Source organism: Trachypithecus francoisi, unplaced genomic scaffold (genome assembly GCF_009764315.1).
Source record: "Trachypithecus francoisi isolate TF-2019V2 unplaced genomic scaffold, Tfra_2.0 Lachesis_group15, whole genome shotgun sequence".
NCBI lineage: Eukaryota > Metazoa > Chordata > Mammalia > Primates > Cercopithecidae > Trachypithecus > Trachypithecus francoisi.
In genome coordinates this window covers 20893602-20915844 of record NW_022681460.1, presented here as the reverse complement: position 1 = coordinate 20915844, position 22243 = coordinate 20893602, and the positions used below count along the sequence as shown (strand labels likewise).

Genomic DNA, 22243 nt, shown 5'->3' with positions numbered 1-22243 from the left:
TTGTTGAGGATTTTCACATCCATGTTCATTAGGGTATTAGCCTGAAGTTTCTTTTTTTTTTTTTTTTTTTTTTGAGCGGAGTCTCGCTCTGTACTCGGGCTGGAGTGCAGTTGCTGGATCTCAGCTCACTGCAAGCTCCGCCTCCCGGGTTTACGCCATTCTCCTGCCTCAGCCTCCCGAGTAGCTGGGACTACAGGCGCCCGCCACCTCGCCCAGCAAGTTTTTTTTTATTTTTTAGTAGAGACGGGGTTTCACAGTGTTAGCCAGGATGGTCTCGATCTCCTGACCTTGTGATCCGCCCGTCTCGGCCTCCCAAAGTGCTGGGATTACAGGCTTGAGCCACCGCGCCCGGCCCTGAAGTTTCTTTTTTTGTTGTGTCTCTGCCGGGTTTTCGTATCAGGATGAAGCTGGCCTCATAAAATGAGTTAGGGAGGAGTCCCTTCCTCTTAATTGTTTGGAATAGTTTTAGCAGGAATGATACCAGCTCCTCCTTGTACCTGTGATAGAATTTGGCTGTGAATCCATTTGGTCCTGGGCTTTTTTTTAGTTGCTAGGCTATTTATTACTGCCTCAATTTCAGAGCTTGTTATTGGTCTACTCAAGGATTTGACTTCTTCTTCGGAGGGTGTATGTGTCCAGGAATTTATCATTTCTTCTAGGTTTTCTAGTTTATTTATGCAGAGCTGTTTGTATCCTCTGATGATATTTTGTATTTCTGTGGGGTCAGTAGTGATACCCTTTTATCTTTTTATTGTTTCTTTTTGATTCTTCTCTCTTTATTAATCTAACTAGTGGTCTATTTTATTTTTTCAAGAAAACAGCTCCTGGATTCATTGAGTTTTTTGAAGGGTTTTCATGGCTGTCTCTCCTTCATTTCCACTCTGTCCTTAGTTATTTCTTGTCTTCTGCTAGCTTTTGTATTTGTTTGTTCTTGCTTCTCTAGTTCTTTTAGTTTTGATGTTAGGGTGTTGATTTGAGATCTTTCTAGCTTTCTGATGTGGGCATTTAGTGCTATAAATTTACCTCTTATCACTGCTTTAGCTGTGTCCCAGTGATTTTGGTATGTTTTCTCTTTGTTTTTATTGGCTTCAAAGAAATTCTTGCTTTCTGCCTTACTTTCATTATTTACCTAGGAGTCATTCAGGAGCAGGTTGTTCAATTTTGATGTAGTTGTGTGGTTTTGGGTGAGTTTCTTAATCTTGAGTTTTGCATTGTGGTTTGAGAGACTGTTTATAAGGATTTCGTTTATTTTGCATTTACTGAGGAGTGTTTTAATTCCAATTATGTGGTTGATTGTAGAGTAAGTTCCATGTGACACTGAGAAGAAGATATATTTTGTTGCTTTAGGGTGGAGAGTTCTGCAGATATCTATTAGGTCCTCTTGATCTGGAGCTGAGTTCAAGTCCTGAGTATCCTTGTTAATTTTCTGTCTCTTTAATACTCCACTGTCTAATATTGTCTGTGGTGTATTAAAGTCTCCCACTATTATTGTGTGGTAGTCTAAATCACTTTTAGGTCTCTAAAAACTTGTTTTATGAAACTAGGTGCTCCTATATTGGGTGTATATATATTTAGGATAGTTAGCTCTTTTTGTTGTATTGATCCCTTTGCCATTATGTTACGTCCTTCTTTGTGTTTTTTGATCTTTGTTGGTTTAAAGTCTGTTTTGTCAGAAATTAGTGTTGAAACCCTTGCTTTTTTTCTGCTTTCCATTTGCTAGGTAGATTTACCTCCATCTTTTTTATTTTGAGCCTATGTGTATCTTTGCACATGAGATGAGTCTCTTGAATAAAACACACTGATTGGTCTTGACTCTGTATCCAGTTTTCCAGTCTGTGTCTTTTAATTGAGGCAGTTAGTCCATTTACATTGTAGGTTAATATTGTTATGCGTGAATTTGATCCTATCATCATGATGCCAGGTGGTTATTTTGCACACTGGTTAATCCAGTTTCTTCATAATGTCATTGGCCTTTGTAGTTTGGTGTGTTTTTTTCAGTGGATGGTACTGGTTTTCCCTCTCCCTATTTAGTGCTTCCTTCAGGAGCTCTTTTAAGGCAGGCCTGGTGGTGATGAACTCCCTTAGCATTTGATTGTCTATAAAGGATGTTATTTATCCTTCACTTATAAAGCTTAGTTTGGCCAGATATGAAATTCTGGGTTGAAAATTTTTTTCTTTAAGAATGTTGAATGACTGGGTGCCATAGCTCATGCCTGTAATCCTAGCACTTTGTGTGACTGAGGCGGGCAGATCACCTGAGGTCAGGAGTTTGAGACCAGTCTGCCTAACATGGTGAAACTCTGTCTCTACCAAAAATAGAAAAATTAGCCAGGCATGGTGGCACATGCCTATAGTCCCAGCTACTCAGGAGTCTGAGGCAGGAGAATCGCTTGAACTTGGGAGGAAGAGGTTGCAGGGGGTTGAGATCTCACCCCTGCACTCCAGCCTGGGTGACAGAGCGAGACTCTGTCTCAAAAAAAAAAAAAAAAAAAAAAAGTATTTAATATGGCCTCCATTCTCTTCTGTCTTGTAGATTTTTTTTTTTTTCTGAGATACCCACTATTAATCTGATGGGCTTCCCTTTGTAGGTGACCTGGCCTTTCTCTCTGGCTGCCCTTAACACTTTTTCTTTCATTTCAACCTTGGAGAATCTGATGATTATGTGTCTTGTGGTTGATCTTCTCATGGAGTATCTTAGTGGGGTTCTCTGTATTTCCTGAATTTGAATGTTGACCTATCCTGCTAGATTGGGGAAGTTCCCCTGGATGATATCCTGAAGTGTGTTTTCCAACTTGGTTCCATTCTTCCCATTTCTTATAGGTACTCCAATCAGTCATAGGTTTGGACTTTTTACATAGTCCCATAATTCTTATAGGTTTTGTACATTACTTCTTACTCTTTTTTCTCTAAGCCTGCCTTATTTCAGCAAGATAGTCTTCAAACTCTGATGTTCTTTCTTCCACTTGATTGATTCGGCTATTGATTCTTGTGTGTCATTCACAGAATTCTCATGTTGTGTTTTTCAACTCCATCAGGTCGTTTATGTTCCTCTCTTTTTTTTTTTTTTTGGAGATGGAGTCTCACTCTGTCGCCCAGGCTGGAGTGCAGTGGCCGGATCTCAGCTCACTGCAAGCTCCGCCTCCTGGGTTTACGCCATTCTCCTGCCTCAGCGTCCGGAGTAGCTGGGACTACAGGTGCCCACCACCTCGCCTGGCTAGTTTTTTGTATTTTTTAGTAGAGATGGAGTTTCACCTTGTTAGCCAGGTTGGTCTCGATCTCCTGACCTCGTGATCCGCCCGTCTCGGCCTCCCAAAGTGCTGGGATTACAGGCTTGAGCCACCGCGCCTGGCCTATTTTCCTCTCTAAACTGGTTATTCTCGTTAGCAGCTCCTGTAACCTAGTATCATGGTTCTAAGCATCTTTGCATTGGGTTATAACATGCTCCTTTACCTCAGTGAAGTTTGTTATTACGTACCTTCTGAAGCCCACTTCTGTCAATTCATCCATCTCAAGACTGTCCAGTTCTGTGCCCTTGCTGGAGAGGTCTTATGATCATTTGGAGGAGAAGAGACAATCTGGCCTTTTGGGTTTTCAGCGTTTTTTTTCATTGATTCTTTCTCATCTTCATGAGTTTGTTTACTTTGGATCTTTGAGGCTGCTGACCCTTGGATGAGGTTTTTTTGAGGATTTTTTTCGTTGATTCTGTTGTTGCTTTCTGTTTGTTTTTCTTTCAACAGTCAGGTCCCTCTTCTCTAGGGCTGCTGTGGTTTGTTGGGGGTTCACTTCAGGCCCTATTCATTTGGTTCGTTTCCATGCCTGGAGATGGTACCTGAGGAGGCTGGAGAACAGCAAAGATGGGTGCCTGGCTCTTTCCTCTGGGATCCTTGACCTTGAGGGACACCAAACTGATGCCAGTAGGAACGTTCCCGCATAGGATGTCTGGTGACCCCTTTTGGGGTGTCTTATCCAGTTGGGGGGCATGGGAACCAGGACCCATTTAATGAAGCACTTTGCTCTATGGCAGAAGGGGTGTGCTGCACTGGGGGGAAACCAACTCTTCTGGGCTGCCCAGATTCCTCAGAGCTAGCAGGAGGAAAGACTAAGTCTGCTGTTCCATGGAGACTACAGTCACCCCTTCTTCTAGGAGCTCAGGCCAGGGAGATCAGAGTTCTGTCCCTGAGCCGCTGGCTGGAGTTGTTGTAGTTCCTATAGGGAGGTCCCACCCAATGAGGAGAGTTGGATCAGCATCTGGTCTGAAGAGGCAATCTGGCCAAGATCTGCCACAGCTGGTGTGCTGTGCTGTGGGGGAATACCTCTTGGTACCAAGCCATTCAGCCTCCTTGGCTCTAGCAGGGCAAAGCACATCCTGGAGCTATAGTGATAGCTGCAGCCCTTCACCCCTGGGAGCTTAGGTAGCTAGCCACAGCAGTGTTGGCTCTGCTGCTCCCCCAGGGAGCTCAGATGGCTTAGATAGCAGGCAGCAGCAGTGGTGGCTGCCTCCCTTCCCTCAAGGAGCTCAGATGGCTTAGACAGCAATCAGCAGCAGCAATGGTGATGGCCACCCCTCCCTCCAGGAACTCTGCAGTCTTAGGACGATTCCAGTTGAGTGGCTGTTGAGAATCTGCATGACTCCGTGGTTGGGACTGAAGGCCTCAGTGGTGTGCGCTCACGAGTGGGATCTTCTGACCATGGGGAGCACAGTTCCATGGAAAAGCACGGCTTCCCCGGCTGGGTAGCACGCTCACTCACCGCCCCACTTGGCTGAAGGGAGGGGGCTCCCCTGCCCTGTGTAGATCTAAGGTGGGCTGCCGCACCACTGTCCTCTTCCTTCCTCTCCATGGGTCGCCAGCCGCCTAGTCAGTCCCAATGATAAAATCTGGATGCCTCAGTTGCCAGTGCAGGATTCGCATGCTGTTTTGGTTCTTTTCAGTGGGAGCCTCTGATGGCTGCTGCTTCTAATTTTTTTGCCTCCTGTCCCGTTTTTTTTTTTTTTTTTTTGAGTATAAGTTCTTTCTTTTTACCTATATAAAGATAATAAAGTTTTAATCTGTCATATTTTCTTTTTTCCTTCTTAATTGCTTTCTGTATTTCTTATCATGGTCTCTATCTTTTAAATTGGAAGTTTATTCAAATATTTGAAAATCAGTAAGAAGATGCTTGGAAACTATACAAGAAAGTGGGACTTGTAATTTGTGGTCTCTACTTTAGTGGGCCCTTTCTGTGGCATTTTTTTGGAAACCCCTAATGTCAGTATATTTGGTTTTTCCTTGTTCTTACAGGATTCCGTAGAGAAACCTCTTACTGTTCGCTGCCTGAGGAATATAAGCCTAGTGGGAGAAGAAGGCTGTGTGGAAATAGTGATGGGTCTCAAGTGTTAGTATAGAAACTTTGATTGAAACCTGTGACACCCTCTGTTGTCTTCTCTTTCTTGAGCTCTGCCTACCTTCCAAGAAGCACACTGGGTTAGCTGCATGAAATGCAGAAGGGAGTCTGGAGGTCAGACTCCTTAAACTGGCTTTCAGGCAGCTCGTCTGTTTTCAATTTCACTTTTACCCCCCAATTTAGAGATATTTGTTACCACCAATTCCTGTATGTTTTTGAGAGGTTCTGTAAGATGAATCAGGTTTATTCTGTTTTTCACATTGTGGCTGATAATTGGGGTTTTTCTGTGTCCCGAATTACTGCTTGTTATTTTGATTTCCAGGTTCTAAAATTTTGTTACCACATCGTTTCCATTCTCCTTGTCTTTGGTGGTTTTACTGCCTACTGGAAAATCCTTTTACTTTTGAATTTTAGTATTTATGGAGGGAGCAGTGAATGTACATGTTCAGTCTGCCATGTTTAACTGGAGGTCCTTATCAATAACAGCTGTTTTTAAAATAAGGAAGACTAATTCTTTGTCATGAGTTCCAAAACTTCTTTTTATTTTCTACCACTTAACCCTATTTCAGTTTCTTTTTCTATATGGATATTATTAATTTACATGTAGTGAAATTTTTCCCAATCATTATCTTTATGAGATTTGGGTTCTTTTTTTTTTTTTTTTTTTGAGATGGAGTCTCACTCTGCTGCCCAAGTTGGAATGCAGTTGTGCGATTTCTGCTCACTGCAACCTCCACCTCCCAGGTTCAAGCGATTCTCCTGCCTCAGCCTCCAGAGTATCTGAGACTATAGGTGTGCGCCACCGTGCTGGGCTAATTTTTGTATTTTTAGTAGAGACGGAGGTTCGCCATGTTGTCCAGGCTGGTCTCAAACTCCTGGCCTCAAGTGATCCACCCAACTTGGCCTCCCAAAGTGCTGGGATTACAGTCATGAGCCACCACATCTCGCCCTCTTTTCTTTTCTTTTCTTTCTTTTCTTTCTTTTCTTTTCTTTCCTTTCCTTTCCTTTCCTTTCCTTTCCTTTCCTTTCCTTTCCTTTCCTTTCCTTTCCTTTCCTTTCCTTTCCTTTTCCTTTCCTTTCCTTCCTTTCCTTTCCTTTCCTTTCCTTCCTTTCCTTTCCTTTCCTTTTCTTTCCTTTTCTCTTTCTTTCTTCTTTCTTTCTTTTTCTTTCTTTCTTCTCTTTCTTTCTCTCTTTCTTCTTTCTTTCTCTCTCTTTCTTTCTTTTTCTCTCTTTCTTTCTTTCTTTTAATATTAAAGAAAGTCTCCCTTACATTGAAGTTAAACAGATAAGGCATAAAATATAAGATTTTCTTCTGAATCTTCATTGTCCCGTTAAAACTATAGGTTCTGATTATTTATATTACTGGAAGACTGGAATAATCTCAAATGTTCAATATGAGGCTAGTTGATTGAATTATGTTTACACAATGGAGCACTGAGCTGTCTATAAAAGGGAATCTTTTTGTATATTTCTGTGGAGTTATTTTCAGGATATGTTGTTAAGTGAATAAAGGAAAACAGAAGAATGTTAATGGAATGCTACCTTTTGTATGGCACAAAGAAATATGAATGATCATATTTGTTTATGTTTTTAAAAGAGAATATGAATGGACAAAGTGAAAACTAATGAAAATGGTTAATTTTAGGAGAGGGGAGAGAAAAATATGGAGAAACATATGGAAACAAGATATCTAGAATTATACCTTAATTATACCTAGATTTGACTTTGGACTCATCTTGCTGTTTACATACTAAATGTAAAAAAAAAAGCAAACAAACAAAAAAATGAAGCCACAATATTTAAAAGCTGCAAACAAAGGGATTAGTAAATTTAAATATCAATCAAGTTAGTGACATATTCATGCAGAGAAAAGAATTTACTTCAAATAATCTAATTTTGATTGATAATTTCCAGTAGGATATATTCTAAGGTGAAAAACATCCTCAAGGTAATCTGAAACTGCATTTATTATATGTTTAGAAATAATATTGCTGTTGCTGTTTTGAAATTGTTATATATAATTATAGAGCAAATAAGTAATTACAGAAATGTCATAAGGAACTAAGATTTTCAATATAAGAGAAAAAGACAAAAGTATAAAGTTAAAGTAGTTAAATAGGAAACCTGAATCTTCATAATAGAAATAAAATTACGAACTTTTTTTTTTCTTAAGTTATATTTTTCCCAGCATTATCAGTGGAATAGTAGCAACTGCTTCACTGTGAGCTGTTATCTGTGTTGTCTAAATATCTTTTTGTTCTAAGAAGAGACAGGAGTGGCTGATTCTGGGTCTGGGCCAGGAAGTGTGGAGGATGATCCTGGGATATCTTACCGTTTTAGAAGCAATCTAAGACTAATGGGATAGTGTCAAAAGGACTCCAGAGCCAACCAGAAGGGGCCTGCTACTGGCTTAAGATGGACAATTTGAGAATCAGAAAAATAATGACTGCAATGGATTGACATACATAAAGTATATAAAAAATACATGCATTTGAAAAGGCACTAAAATAGAAAACAAAAAATAAACTTTATCAGTTACCTGCTGAAATTGCTAGGATACCAACTTATTAGTATGCAAATTGATAAAAAGAAAATTTAAGCATTTTTTCTAGCCTTTTCTGTACAAACTGTATTTTAGTGTAACTAAAACATTACTGAGGAAAAGTTCTTCACAGAAGAATTCTAGCTAATAAATGCAAGATAAATTATATAATCAGAAAAATCATAATTTGATAATCCTTAATGAAATAGTAGATGTAGGAAATGATCATTAATGAATGCTAAATCATTAGGTGAAAGGATGATAGGGAGGACTACATACTAGAGAGGTCAGGGTGATACCATCTGACCAATGATCTTTAGCACCACTAAAATTGGGACATCCAGATAGTGCTTCATTCAATAGGAGGTAGACAGCGGTAATCAACTATGAAGTTATTTTACCAAGGGAAAAAAAGGAAAGGAAACAAAAGAAATTAAACTAAATCTAAATAATCTTCTAGATCTAATGACCACTTTATAGGATATATGGAGAACTAGAGAAAAAAGTTAAATGACACCACGGTAAAGCATGGTAAAGCAGTTATCCAAATAAACATGACTGTTTTCCCAACAAATCAGTGACATGGAGGAAAATATTGGGACCTGTAACTACAACAATCTAATGCACACCATTGAACTTGTGTAAATTCTGAGCATTTATTTAGTACTTATCTATTATTATTATCTATTATTACTTTTAAAAGTGTCTCAGCTGGCCGGACACCTGTATCCCAGCACTTTGGGAGGCCGAGGCAGGTGGATCACCTGAGGTCAGGAGTTCGAGACCAGCCTGGCCAGTATGGTGAAACCTGGCCAATATGATGAAACCCTGTCTCTACTAAAAAAGTACAAAAATTAACCAGGCATGGTGGCATGTGCCTGTAATCCCAGCTACTCAGGAGGCTGAGGCAGGAGAATTGCTTGAACCCGGAGGGCGGAGTGAGCCAAGACCGCGCCATTGCCCTCCAGTCTGGGTGACAGAGCGAGACTCCATCTCAAAAAAAAAAAAAAAGTTTCTCAGCCTTTGATATAGGGGAACTAAGTCCTGTTAATGGGATGGGGAATGTGTCAGTAAGTGCTAGGAATGGAGCGTTTAGGATTATGTTTTCACTGTAGAATTGACAGTACTTATCTACATGGCCGTGGTCTCAATGCGTCCATAATCTTTTAATTGTAAAGTTTTGCTGCTTTTTCCCTGTCTGTATATTTTTTTCTTCTACCCCACTGAAACTGTTCTCATTGCTAGACATCTGCTCATGGGTGGGAACATGAATATTGACATAGCTGAGAAAAGTTAGAGGAGGACTAAAAGGGATCCAAGCAAATGAAGAGTTTTTGTGACAAGACTAGCCTTTTTGGTATAGCTTTATGAAGTCAAGATTGATGTAACCTTGGAATCACTTTCAGGTGTCATCTTTTAGTTCTACAGGTGCTCATATAATTGCCCAGTTTTCGAAAAAACTTCTCAATGAAGATATTTCTGTATTTTCTGGATCAGAAATGTTGCCTGTGGTTAAAGGAGCTTTTATTTCTGTGTGTCGTCAGATATATAGTACATGTGAAGGCTTGCAGGTGTTAATCACTTACAATTTGCATGAATCTATAGCAAAGGTGTGGAAAAAGGTAAGTATTTTCAAGCTTCGTTTTTCCTCCCTGCAAATCTTTATTTCAAATATAAGCACCATTCTAGTGTTGTACTTTGGATGAAATAGTTAACTGGGCAAATATGACTTCTTTAGCATCACAGTACTCTAGGTGACATAATGCATCTTAATTTTGCACAGGATGACTGCAGTATCTCCTTTCCCAGTGGGACAAAGTTCTAAGACTTAAATGGGTACTGCAGATTATTTTCTTCTCCTAGATGAGGCTTTAGGTTAATTTTCCTTACATAGATTAACACTCTTTGGGAGTTATTTTAAAGTAATTTTTAGAGACAGCTGGGTTTTCACTGTGGATACTAGAGATCGTAATGTAGCAATAGCCATATATGTATATATCAATGGACAACTAAGTCTTTTACCCCCATTTAATACGGTTTATTTGTAAAATATGTCACATAATATTTAATTAACAACCAGATAATTTAAAATTTGAAGATAACTTTGATTTTAATAACATTAAGGACAAAACAAAGATGCAGCATAGGAAATCTTATGGGTAGTGCTATCAGTAAGAAAAATAATATAAACTATTCTGCTATATTTTTAGACAAGTTTGCTATCAGAAAGAATTCCTACTCCAGTAGAGGGTTCTGATTCTGTTTCTTCAGTAAGCCAGGAATCCCAAAACATGTAAGTACAATTGATGAAAGTCATCTATTTATTATATTTGCTGAAATAAATTTAACATTTATTAAAATGTAATAGGATACTATGGCAAAAATGTTTTACAGGATGGTAAATATATATATACAGGTTCAAGGAAAATTAGTTTGGAAGAACTTTAGAGATCATACAATACTCATAGCCTTTTTGAAATCTAACAATATTTGTTATACTTGTTTCATTCTGGTTTTACATCTTAGATTAGGAAACGTGACTTATTATCATGTTTCCAGAAAATTTGGAGAATTACTAAATACTAAAGTTGGAAAGTTAACTGGAGAGTTCAGTAGAAATAATATTTTCTCAAGTACCAATTAAGTGTATTTATATTTAAAATACGATTTTTCTAAATGTGTTGGGAGTGCATTTCAATTAGGTTTTGACTTTGGAAAATTATTTAAATCAATATTTATATCAAATTTTAATGTAGATGTCTCCATGTTCCTTTACAGATATCAGTAGGATATAGAGTCAGATTAATGGGGAAAATAGATTTTTTGAACTAAACTCTGGCAACATATTTTTCTGGGTTCTGTTCTTATTTTATAATCGAGTATTGGCATAAAATGGTAATTAGAGATAACTTGAAAGGGCTATTCTTTGTTAAAGAGATGTTGAAGTGGAATTTGAATTTTTTTTAAGGTAGGTATAGTTGAGCTTACAAAACAATCAAACAAAAAGCCTTCTGCATTTCCTTAACAGTGTAATGGTTCAACAAATAGTTAATTCCCTAAACATTTGCTATAATTTATTTTCTAATATAGTTGTCACACAATTAGCTGCTTTTTTTTTTTTTTTTTTTGCATTAAAGGGTGAGAAAAAACATTTCTTTAGTTTATTTTTGAGGTAATTTTTAGATCTCATTTTTTAATCATTAATTTTCATTTTTAATTTCAATAGTTAATATTTCAATTTTTATTTCAACAGTTTTCAGGGTACAGGTGCTCTTGGTTACATGGATACATTCTTCAGTGGTGATTTCTGAGCTTTTTGTGCATCCATCACTCAAGCAGTATACACTGTACCCAATATGTCATTTTTTATCCCTTACCCCCCTTTCAAATTTTCCTCCTGTACCCCCAAAGTCCATTATATCATGCTTAGGCCTTTGCATCCTCAGAACTTAGTTCCCACTTATAAGTGAGAACATATGATATTTGTTTTTTTATTTCTGAGTTACTTAACTTAGAAAAATGGCCTCCAGCTCCATCAAGCTTGGTGCGAAAGACATTATTTCCTTTTTTTTAAATGACCGAGTAGTATTCCATGGTGTATATGTACCACATTTTCTTTATTCACATATTGGTTGATGGGCACTTAGATTGGTTTCATATCTTTGCAATTGTGAATTGTGCTCCTATTAACATGCTTTTGCCTGCGGCTTTTTTGTGTAATGACTTCTTTTCCTTTGGGTAGATACCCAGTAGTGGGGTTGCTGAATCAAATGGTAGTTCTACTTTTAGTTCTTTAAGGAATCTCCATATTGTTTTCAATAGTGGTTGTACTAGTTTACATTCCCACCAGCAGTGTAAAAGAGTCCCACCACATACATACCAACATCTATTGTTTTTTTGACTTTTTAATTATGGCCTTTTTTTCTTGCAGGAGTAAGTGGTTTTAATTTGCATTTCCCTGATGATTAGTGATGTTGAACACTTTTCTTTCAACTGCTTGTCAGCTGTTTGTATGTTTTGAGAATTGTTTCTTCATGTCCTTTGTCCACTTTTAAATGAGATTATTTGTTTTCTCTTCTTGCTGATTTCTTTGACTTCTTTGTAGATTCTGGAAATTAGTCCTTTGTTAGACATTGCATAGTTTGTGAATATTTTCTCCCACTCTGGGTTGTGGTGACTCTACTTATTTCTTTTGCCATTCAGAAGCTTTTTAGTTTAATTATGTCCCATTTATTTATTTTTGTTTGTGTTGAAATTGCTTTTGGGGTCTTAGTCATGAATTGCATAAGCTAATGCCCAGAAGAGTTTTTCCAATGTTATCTTCAAGAATTTTTATGGGGAGTTGAGGTTCGGAGAATTCATGCACAGCAGAATATTAATAGGAAAATAGAATGAAATTAGTATGTAGATGAGAGAACCTAGGTATAATAAAAATGCTGACATATGCAGTTAACATTTTTTTAATTCAGTGAAGGGAACTTATAGGTATAGAAAATGTAGGAATAAAAGAATTCACTACCAAAGAAACCATGTTTTTATTTAATTTTAAACCTTTATTGATTAGTTTGCAACCAGTATGTACTGTGTAGCTTTAATTGTAAATAGGGTTAAGCTCAGCTAAGACATAGTCTTTGTTTTCAGTTTTTAGTATCTTAAAAAAAAGCTCTTTCTTTTACCTGTTTCAGTATGGCTTGGGAAGATAATTTGCTAGATGATTTACTACATTTTGCTGCCACCCCCAAAGGATTACTACTTCTTCAAAGAACAGGTGCTATCAGTGAATGTATGACATTTATGTTCAACCGATATGCAAAAAAATTACAGGTATGAATTACCATCTACCACAGGCAAAGGGAGTTTTTGTAGTTGCAAAAGCCGTTAAGAACATCATTCTGTTTTCTGTGTATGAAGAAGTTATTAAGCCTCAATTGAAAAACTGTATAGCATTGTAATAGTCAACTTCATTTTTTTTTTAAAGGAAAATATTAGAGAGTTGATATTAGTGTCTGTGACTGTATTTACAGAATTGCAAATAACCAGATGGAATTGAAGAATGCACTTAATTATCGTATGTTTTATAATTATGATATCAAACATCTGGATGTAGTGAAACTGGGTGATTTTCCTAGAGAAAGAAACCTATTGAGTCTAAATGTATATGTCAGTGAAGGTTTAGGCCTCACATTTTAAAGGAAACAAAAATATTTGTAGAGGCGTTCTATTATTCTACTGGTAAATCAATTTACAATGTATTTTAGTCTTTATTCAAACAGTAAAAGGCCAAAGGTCACTGGGTTGTAATCAGCTTTTTTTCTGTCATACTAAATATCCCTAGAGTTTTGGGCTTTTTAAGATCTTAGGTATGATTTTAAAATGTTTTTCAGAGTTTGTTTTTGCAATTCTTACCATCTTGAAGGAATGTCTAGTTAGCATGCCATGTTTTCTTGCTTCTCATTGCTGTTCCATATTTATGTTGTTAGGTCAGCAGGCATAAAAAATTTGGCTGTGGAGTTTTGGTTACACAAGTGGCATCAACAGCAGCAGGTGGCGTTGCACTAAAAAAGTCAGGTAAATGTTTCTTTTCATTAGAATTATAATTATTTTAAACATAAAATGAGCAAGCCAACTGAAAATTTAACTGGCACAATCAAGTATCAGGATATTTACTCTAAAATTCTTTTTACTAAGTTAGACCTTATGTAAAGGAAAGTTACAGGATTTTCTTTTTGTCTTTCTTCTTCCATGAAATTCCAATAGTTTTGTGTTTCTGTGAAATGTGTACAACCTTGTTCTCTTGCCTTGAACTAAAGGCAAATAATGAACTCAGGAGAAACGTACTTAATGCTTTAAGAATCTTCCTTCATCTTATAAATCAGAAGAATATCATCTTCTCTCAGTACAGTCCCATCTGATAGGATTATCTAATGCTCATTGTCAGTGGCTTATATGTGCTTCCAAGTTTACACTCATTTACATAAAATTTCCTAATTCCCTTGCTCCCTCTTTTCTTCTTGAAGTCATTTGTCTCACCACTTAGCTTTCACATTATCTTTGAAGTTGGCAGTAAGTATATATTCTTCCCTGTCCATTTGATTTGTAAGAAGTTAAAACATTGGAAATTTAATATATCTTTTTTTTTTTTTTTAATGAGACAGAGAGTTTCACTTTTGTTGCCCAGGCTGGAGTGCAGTGGCACAGTCTCAGCTCACTGCAACCTCCGCCTCCTGGGTTCAAGTGATTCTCCTGCCTCAGCCTTCTAAGTAGCTGAGATTACAGGCACCCACCACCACGCCTGGCTAATTTTTGTATTTTTGGTAGAGATGGGGTTTCACCGTGTTGGCCAGGCTGGTCTTGAACTCTGACCTCAGGTGATTCGCCCGCCTTGGCCTCCCAAAGTGCTGGGATTACAGGTGTGAGCCACCACACCCGGCCAATATGTCTTATATTAAGGTTATCTGAGCTCTGAACAAGATATAATCCCTGATAGAGATGCTGTGACAATATTTTTTTCAAGGCTTAGAGTTGAATTATAACGAGTGATCACTACTGATTCTCTCTTTAAATACAAATGCTTTTCCTATAGTATATTTTAAATTTGTTTTTTGGCCGAACTAATCTGGACTACTTGTATTATGAAACATGTTTCTTGGTTAAAAAAAAAAAAAAAATTGTCCTAAACTGAACCACTAATTTTTTTTCTTCTACTTAGAATAAAATTCATGTAGTGTAGTATTCAGAGCACATTAACTGAAGTATTTGGAGACTAAATTTAATCTCAGATCTCACCCTTGGTAAAGTCATTAAGCTTCTGAGCATGATAGTCTCAAACTTTTCGTGAGAGGAGTAAGTGTAGTTTTCAAAGTACAGGAGGAAGACGACAGTTTTTTGAGCTTCTCTAATGTCTTAGGTACTATATTAGGAACTTCACATGTGTTGTCCTGTTGATACTTCATGGCAACCGTGGAATATGGCGTCATTATTTCAATTTTCAAATAGGAGAACTAAGGCTCCATGAAGTCGCGGGATTTTTGCAAGGATGGACAGCTAATAAACTGGCATATTTGGAATTTAAACTCTAATATTCTCGGTTTTAGAGCCCATATTTTTTCTCTCATACCAGAAGACCCTTTCTGATCTAATATTGTTGTTATGAACTTCCTTATTTTATGATTAAATGTTGTGTTTTACACTTTTCCACATGATTTTTCTACTTGATTTTTTAATAGACTAATTTGATAATTGTGTTTTATATTCATTTTCATTTAGTTGTATAGTATGACTCATAAGAATTTAAAGACTGGGTTGAAGCAAAAGTTGTGTAAAATGCAGAGTCGTTCTTAGTGTATGGAATTACAAAAAAAATTAGTTATATTGGAATAAGGGAGCATACACTCTTTGGATGCCTACCTGGCCTCCTGTTACCTCTTTCTCTCCCCTCACCTCTGAAAAACACAACCTGATTTCAGACTGCCTTACTTTGCTGGCTGATTTGCAGAGCAAAGTATAAACCTTTTTATTTTTCAGAAAACATGCTCAGAGAAGTTACTGGCCAAAGTGAAGAAGCTGGGACTCAAAATTCAGCAGTCTTCCAGGGAAATAGTCTCTCAGAATTTAGTTATTATAGAGTTTTATGATAATGAAATATCATAAAAGTATATTAACAATAGTAGATATAATTTCTACCAAGGAGAGATTATTTCTTATATAAAATGCAAGTATGTGTCTTCTGTCAAAGTAGACCAGATTTGTCAGTGGGATCATCATATCTTTCCTTCATAATCCAAAGAAATATTATGCTATAAATTACTTGAAGTAATAATTCTTTTTAGGGTTTATTAATGAACTTATAACTGAATTATGGTCCAATCTGGAATATGGAAGAGATGATGTTAGGGTAACCCATCCCAGAACTACTCCAGTGGATCCTATTGACCAAAGCTGTCAAAAGGTAAGAAGTTATTTGACTAATAATACACAGATTTGAAAAGTATTTCACAGAAATGAATTCATTCAAACTTTATCCATATTCAGTTATAGCCAGCAGACTTTTTAATGTATTTATTTTTCCTCTTTAATTTTCAAATTATTATTTTTTATTTTCAAAATAAGTTTAGCAAATAATAGAAATCCCAGTGTTTCATGGGAATAATATTTTGCAAGAATGATTTTCTTTTACTTTATGTTTATTAAAGTTTTTCTCCCTTAATGAAGAGTAATACTGTACCAGACATGTTACAAAAAATCAAATCATTGGAACAAAGAAAAACCAACCAACCAACCAATCAATATAAAAATCCAAGAAATGTTTTGCCCTATAGCTTGAATCTAATAGAAAATTGTCAGGAATATTTGAAGGCAGGACAGACAGAGAGAAGATGCTATCATTTAGAGTAAAGTCACAACAAATCAGCCACCTAATGTTCTATCACAATTCAATGACTTTTTACATTTAACATATTTTCCAAAGAAAGTGACGGTTTCTAACTTTGATTGCATGGTAGCTTAGACAATTTTTGTTCAAAAGATGTCATAAAATTGTTTAAAAAGCAAAACACTCCAATGTTTCAGAAGTTCCTCTTCCTGTACTAGTTTGCTCCCATAGAAAACACAAATTCTGGAAAAAAATGTAAAAATCAAGTAGCTAAAAGCATTGGAATGATCAAAAATAGGCAGAAAATAGAGGGAAGTTAATATATGGATGAATAGAGTGGTATTTCTTGAGATTCTGGATTTAACAGATTTTTGGTTAAGGTCAAAAATTTGTGCTCCACTGATAGAAATCGACAATCTAAAATGCTTGGAGAACTGAATAGAAAGCTTAGGACTACACAGCAGGTGGAAAATTAAAGGGGGCCCCTGGAAAATAGATCCACAGAGGGGCACTCCAAACTCTGTGTATATATTTTGCCCAGAAATGTGACTAATAATTCAACTATGCATGTGAACTCTACAGAAATATCAGATGCTACCTACCACAGGTGTTAGAGGTTCAGTTTGAATCTGGCCAATGTAACTGCTAATTTTTTTTTTTTTTTTTTTTTTTAATGTACTCTTTGTCAGGGAGTATAATAGAATCCAGGAACTCTATGGCATATCTCACAATGTATAGGATACAATCCAAAATCACTAGACATATGAAGAAAAAGGAAATTTGATTCATACTTGAGAAGAAGGCAACTAATACAGATTGATTATGAAATGAAGAATTTAGGATTTTAAAGCAGTTATTATAAATAGAATACAAACGAAACTATCCTTATAATGAATAAACAAATTAGAAATCACAGTAGAGAAATAAAACTATGTAAAAGAACCAGATAGCCTTCTAGAATTAAAAAAAAAACTTACATGAAATAAAAATTTCTACATGGCCTTCACAGATTTACACAGGATAGAAGAAGTAGTGAACTTGAGTGAGATCAATATGAATTATACAGTCTGAAGAGCAGAGGATGAAATAAAAGAAAAACTTCAGTGATTTGTGAGAGCATGTCAAAATGTTTAACATGTATGTAATTGGAATATCAGAAATACATTTGACTAAATAATAGTGGAAAATCTTCAAATTTATTGACAAGTAGAAATTTATAGATAAAAATCATACTAAATCTCAAAGAGAATTTATGTAGAGAATGAAAATAAAAAGGAAGCTACAGTAAGGCTCATCATAGACAAACTGCTAAAAGCCAAAGATAAAGAGAAAATTTTGAAAGAAGTTTAGGAAAATCGCACATTACATATAAGAGATTAGCAGATAAGTTTTTTCATATCTCATTACAACAGTGGAAGCCAGGAGGCAATACAGCATCTTAAATGTGCTGAATGGAAAAGTAAACAGAAGCAGTCAATTTAGAATCTACATATAGTTAAAATTTACTCCAATAATGAAAGTGAAAGAAATTTTAAAATAAACAAAGGCTAAGAAAATATTTGTCAGCAGATCTGCCTTTCAAATAATGATAAAGAAAATTCTTCATGTTGAAAGACAGTGCTGCGGCCGGGCGCGGTGGCTCAAGCCTGTAATCCCAGCACTTTGGGAGGCCGAGACGGGCGGATCACGAGGTCAGGAGATCGAGACCATCCTGGCTAACACGGTGAAACCCCGTCTCTACTAAAAAATATAAAAAATTAGCCGGGCGAGGTGGCGGGCGCCTGTAGTCCCAGCTACTCGGGAGGCTGAGGCAGGAGAATGGCGTGAACCCAGGAGGCGGAGCTTGCAGTGAGCTGAGATCTGGCCACAGCACTCTAGCCTGGGCGACAGAGCGAGACTCCGTCTCAAAAAAAAAAAAAAAAAAAAAAAAAAAAAAGAAAGACAGTGCTACCAGATGAATAGTTGGATTTTCAGGATGGAAACAGGGAATTGCACATAGGTAAGTGAGTATAGAAGCCTGTTATTTTTCCTTTTAACTTGTTTTAAATACATCTGATTGATTTTTTAAAACAAAATTATAACACATACTGGGGTTTATTTTGTACTTAGAAATAAAATAGTGCATGGGATAGCTGTAGCATAAAGGACAGGGGAATTGTATAATGGTAAATCAATCTGTATGGTTCAAGTTCCTCGCATTTTATATAAAGTGGCACAATATTCCTAATGCCTTGGAAATATTTATAATTAAAATAGAAGATTACAGGGATTTTATTCAATTTGTTTGACTTTGCAATAGAAATGTCAGTATAAACTAAGGATTACTTTGTAAAAATATTTGGTATTCTGCTAATCTATACACAGAAAGACCTAGAAATGACAACTCATTGTAGTAAACAGCCCTAGGGTCCAGCTTCTAATCTCTAAGTCTTATTTCCTAAGGATTCTTTTTTCATTTGTAATCTAATTTGGTCTTTTAAATTGTGGAAAGCAGTTATGTAGTTTCAATGTATAACTAGGTACCTTCAGAAATTTACTTCCATTCCAGTCCCTGTCCTTCATCTTCCCTCCCTAGCTTCCTCTACGGCTGTGCTGTTAAACATGGTAGACAATTGCCCTGCATAGCTATGTAAACTTGTATTAATTAAAATTAAAAATTCAGTTCCTTAATTATATTAGTCCTATCTTAAGTGGTCAATAGCACGTGTAGCTAGTGGTTACCATATTGTAAAATTCAGATTATATAACATTTCTATCATTACAGAAAGTTCTATTACACAGTACTTCCTTAGGAAAGCACTAAAAATTAGTGCAAAGAGGTATAGCTCATACATAAATTTTACAATTAAAAAGCCAGAGTAAGGTGGAGAGGAAAGAATAAAAGAACAGGAAATGGATGGGGAAAAAAAGAAAACAAATAGGAAAATATAAATGCATCCATATCAATAATTGCACTAAATGCAAATGAACTAAATATTCTAATTAAAATACAGATTTTCAGAGTGAATAAAAAAGGAAGATACAACTGTGTGCTGTCTTTAAGAAATTAACTTTAGCATTAAGATGGTGGATGAGAGGTAGGACTAGCTTGCAGCTCCTGCTCAGACAGACAAAACATTGTGTGGATACTTACATCGTGAACTATTGCTTCAAGAACTACTGCAGGAACATACTAGGAAAGATGACAGAATCCACAGACCCTTTGAAGGAACGGGGTCACTGGTGCAGGCTCACTGAGAGATGGAAAAACTGTGAGTCTGCTTGCTTTCTCGACAGAGAAGCTTGTGGTCTGGGTCAAGTTCTCAGCCCTGATCACTGGCTGCCTGGAAATAGACTTGGTGATGTCGAGGGGCAAGGTAGGAATGAGACCGGTCTTTAGGACTGCCAGCTGCATGAGAGCATGGTGAGGCTGGTGACTGCCAGTTTTCCCCACTTCCCTGGCGATTTGTATGACTCAGGAGAGGCAGCCACAATCACCCTGGAAATATAACTCCACTGGACTGGGAACCACTCACCCATCTCCCACAGCAACCACTGCAAACCTTGCCCAAGGAGAGACTGAACTCAGACACACCTCTCTCTGCCCCCTCCTGGTGGTCTTTTTTTACCCTCCCTGGTAGCGGAAGACAAAGGTCATAATCTCTTGGGAACTCTATGGCCCTGCCCACTGCCTGAGAATCCTGAATACTTAACCAGGTGTCTCTAGGGCAAGTTTGTATCCTCCCTATAGGATCACAGCTGATGCCCTCTTGAAATTGCCACCTCCTGGCTGGAGGCCAAGCAACACAAAACCAGCGCACTGAACAAAAACAACCAAGGAGCCTCACAGAGTTCGCTCCCCTGTCACCTCCACCAGAGCAGGTACTGATATCCATAGTTGCAAGACCCGAAGATGGATCACATCACAAGACCCTTTGCAGACACTCCCCACTACCAGCCCAGAGCCTGGTAGCTCTGCCAGGTGACTAGACCCAGAAGAGCAAAAACAATTACCATAGTTCAGCTCTCAGGAAGCCCATTCCTAGGGGAAGGAGAAAATACTACTTCAAGTAGTGTCGGGATAAAAGGATCTGAACAGCAGCCCTTGAGTCCCACATCTTCCCTTTGACATAGTCTACTCAAATGGGAAGGAACCAGAAAACAATTCTGGTAATGTGACAAAACACGTTTCTTTAACACCCCAGATGATCATACCAGCTCATCAACAATGGATCCAAACCAAGACAAAACCTCTGAATTGCCAGAAAAATAATTCAGAAGGTTGATTCCTAAGCTAATCAAGGAGCACCAGAGAAAAATAAAGTCCAACTTAAAGAAATGAAAAACATGATACAGGATATGAAAGGAAATTTTTTCAGTGAAATAGCACAAATTAAGAACAATAATCTGCTCCTGAATGATCATTGGACCAACAATGATATCAAGATGGAAATTAAAAAATTTTTGAACCAAATGATAATAGTGACACAACCTATCAAAACCTCTGGGATACAGCAAAAGCAGGGCTAAGAGGAAAGTTTATAGCATTAAATGCCTACATCAAAATGCCTGAAAGAGCACAAATATACAATCCAATGTCACACCTGATGGAACTAGAGAAACAAGAATAATCCAAAACCAAACCCAGGAGGAAAAAAGAACTAATGAACACCAAGCTGAGAATCAAAGAACTCAACCTGTTTTACAATAGCTGCAAAAATAAGTAAATAAATAAATAAATAAATAATAAATAAATAAAATACTTAGGAATATACCTAACCAAAGACATGAAAGACCTCTACAAGGAAAACTACAAAACACTGCTGAAAGAAATCAGATAACACAAATGAATGGAAAGACATTTCATGTTCATGGATGGGTAGAATTAATATTGTGAAAATGACTATACTGCCCAAAGCAATTTACAGATTCGATGCAATTCCCATCAAAATACCACCATAATTCTTCACAGAACTAGAACAAACAATCCTGAAATGTATATGGAGCCAACAAAGAGCCTAAATAGCCAAAGCAAGACTAAGCAAAAAGAACAAATTTGGAGGCATCACATTACCCAACTTGAAATTATTCTACAAGGCTACAGCATGGTACTGGTATAAAAATAGGCACATAGACCAATGTAACAAAAATAGAGAACTCAGAAATAAAGCCAAATACAGCCAACTGGTCTTCGACAAAGCAAACAAAAACGAAGTGGGGAAAGTATACCCTATTCAAAAAATAGTGCTGGGTTAATTAGCAAGCCATATGTAGAAGAATAAAACTGGATCCTCATCTCTCACCTTATAGAAAAATCAACTCAAGATCAATCAAAGACTTAAATCTAAGATCTGAAACCATAAAGATTCTAAAAGATAACATCAGAAAAACCAAACCCCTCTAGACATTAGCTTAGGTAAAGACTTTATGACTAGGAATTCGAAAGCAAATGCAACAGAAACAAAGATAAATAGATGGGACTTAATTAAATTAAAAAGCTTCTGCCCAGCAAAAGAAATAATCGGCAAACAGACAACCCACAGAGTGGGGGAAGATCTTCACAATTTATACATCTGACAAAAGACTAATATCCAGAATCTACAAAGAACTCAAACAAATCAGCAAGAAAAACACAAACAACCCTATCAAAAAGTGTGCTAAGGACGTGAATAGACAATTCTCAAAAGAAGATATACAAGTGGGCAACAAGCATATGGAAAAATGTGCAATATCACTAGTTATTATGAAAATGCAAATCAAAACCACAATGTGATACCACCTTATTCCTGCAAGAATGGCCATTAAAAAAAAAAAAAAATAGATGTTGGTGTGGATGCGGTGAAAAGGGAACACTTTACACTGTCAGAATGTAAACTAGTATAACCACTATGGAAAACAGCGTGGAGATTCTTTAAGGAACTAAAAGTAGATCTAGCATTTCATCCTGCGATCCCAGTGCTAGGTATCTA

At 36.9% G+C, this 22243-nt stretch overlaps 1 protein-coding gene across 2 annotated transcripts in view; it reads left to right on the top strand.

Annotated features, from left to right (window-relative positions):
* TBC1D32 (TBC1 domain family member 32) overlaps positions 1-22243 on the top strand; it is a 252702-nt gene that overhangs the window by 70539 nt on the left and 159920 nt on the right. For both annotated transcript variants that reach the window (XM_033234429.1, XM_033234430.1), the window contains 5 exons: positions 9345-9546; positions 10135-10217; positions 12610-12748; positions 13405-13492; positions 15754-15872. In XM_033234429.1, the coding sequence (XP_033090320.1) occupies positions 9345-9546; positions 10135-10217; positions 12610-12748; positions 13405-13492; positions 15754-15872 (631 nt within the window). The remainder of the gene's footprint in view (positions 1-9344; positions 9547-10134; positions 10218-12609; positions 12749-13404; positions 13493-15753; positions 15873-22243) is intronic.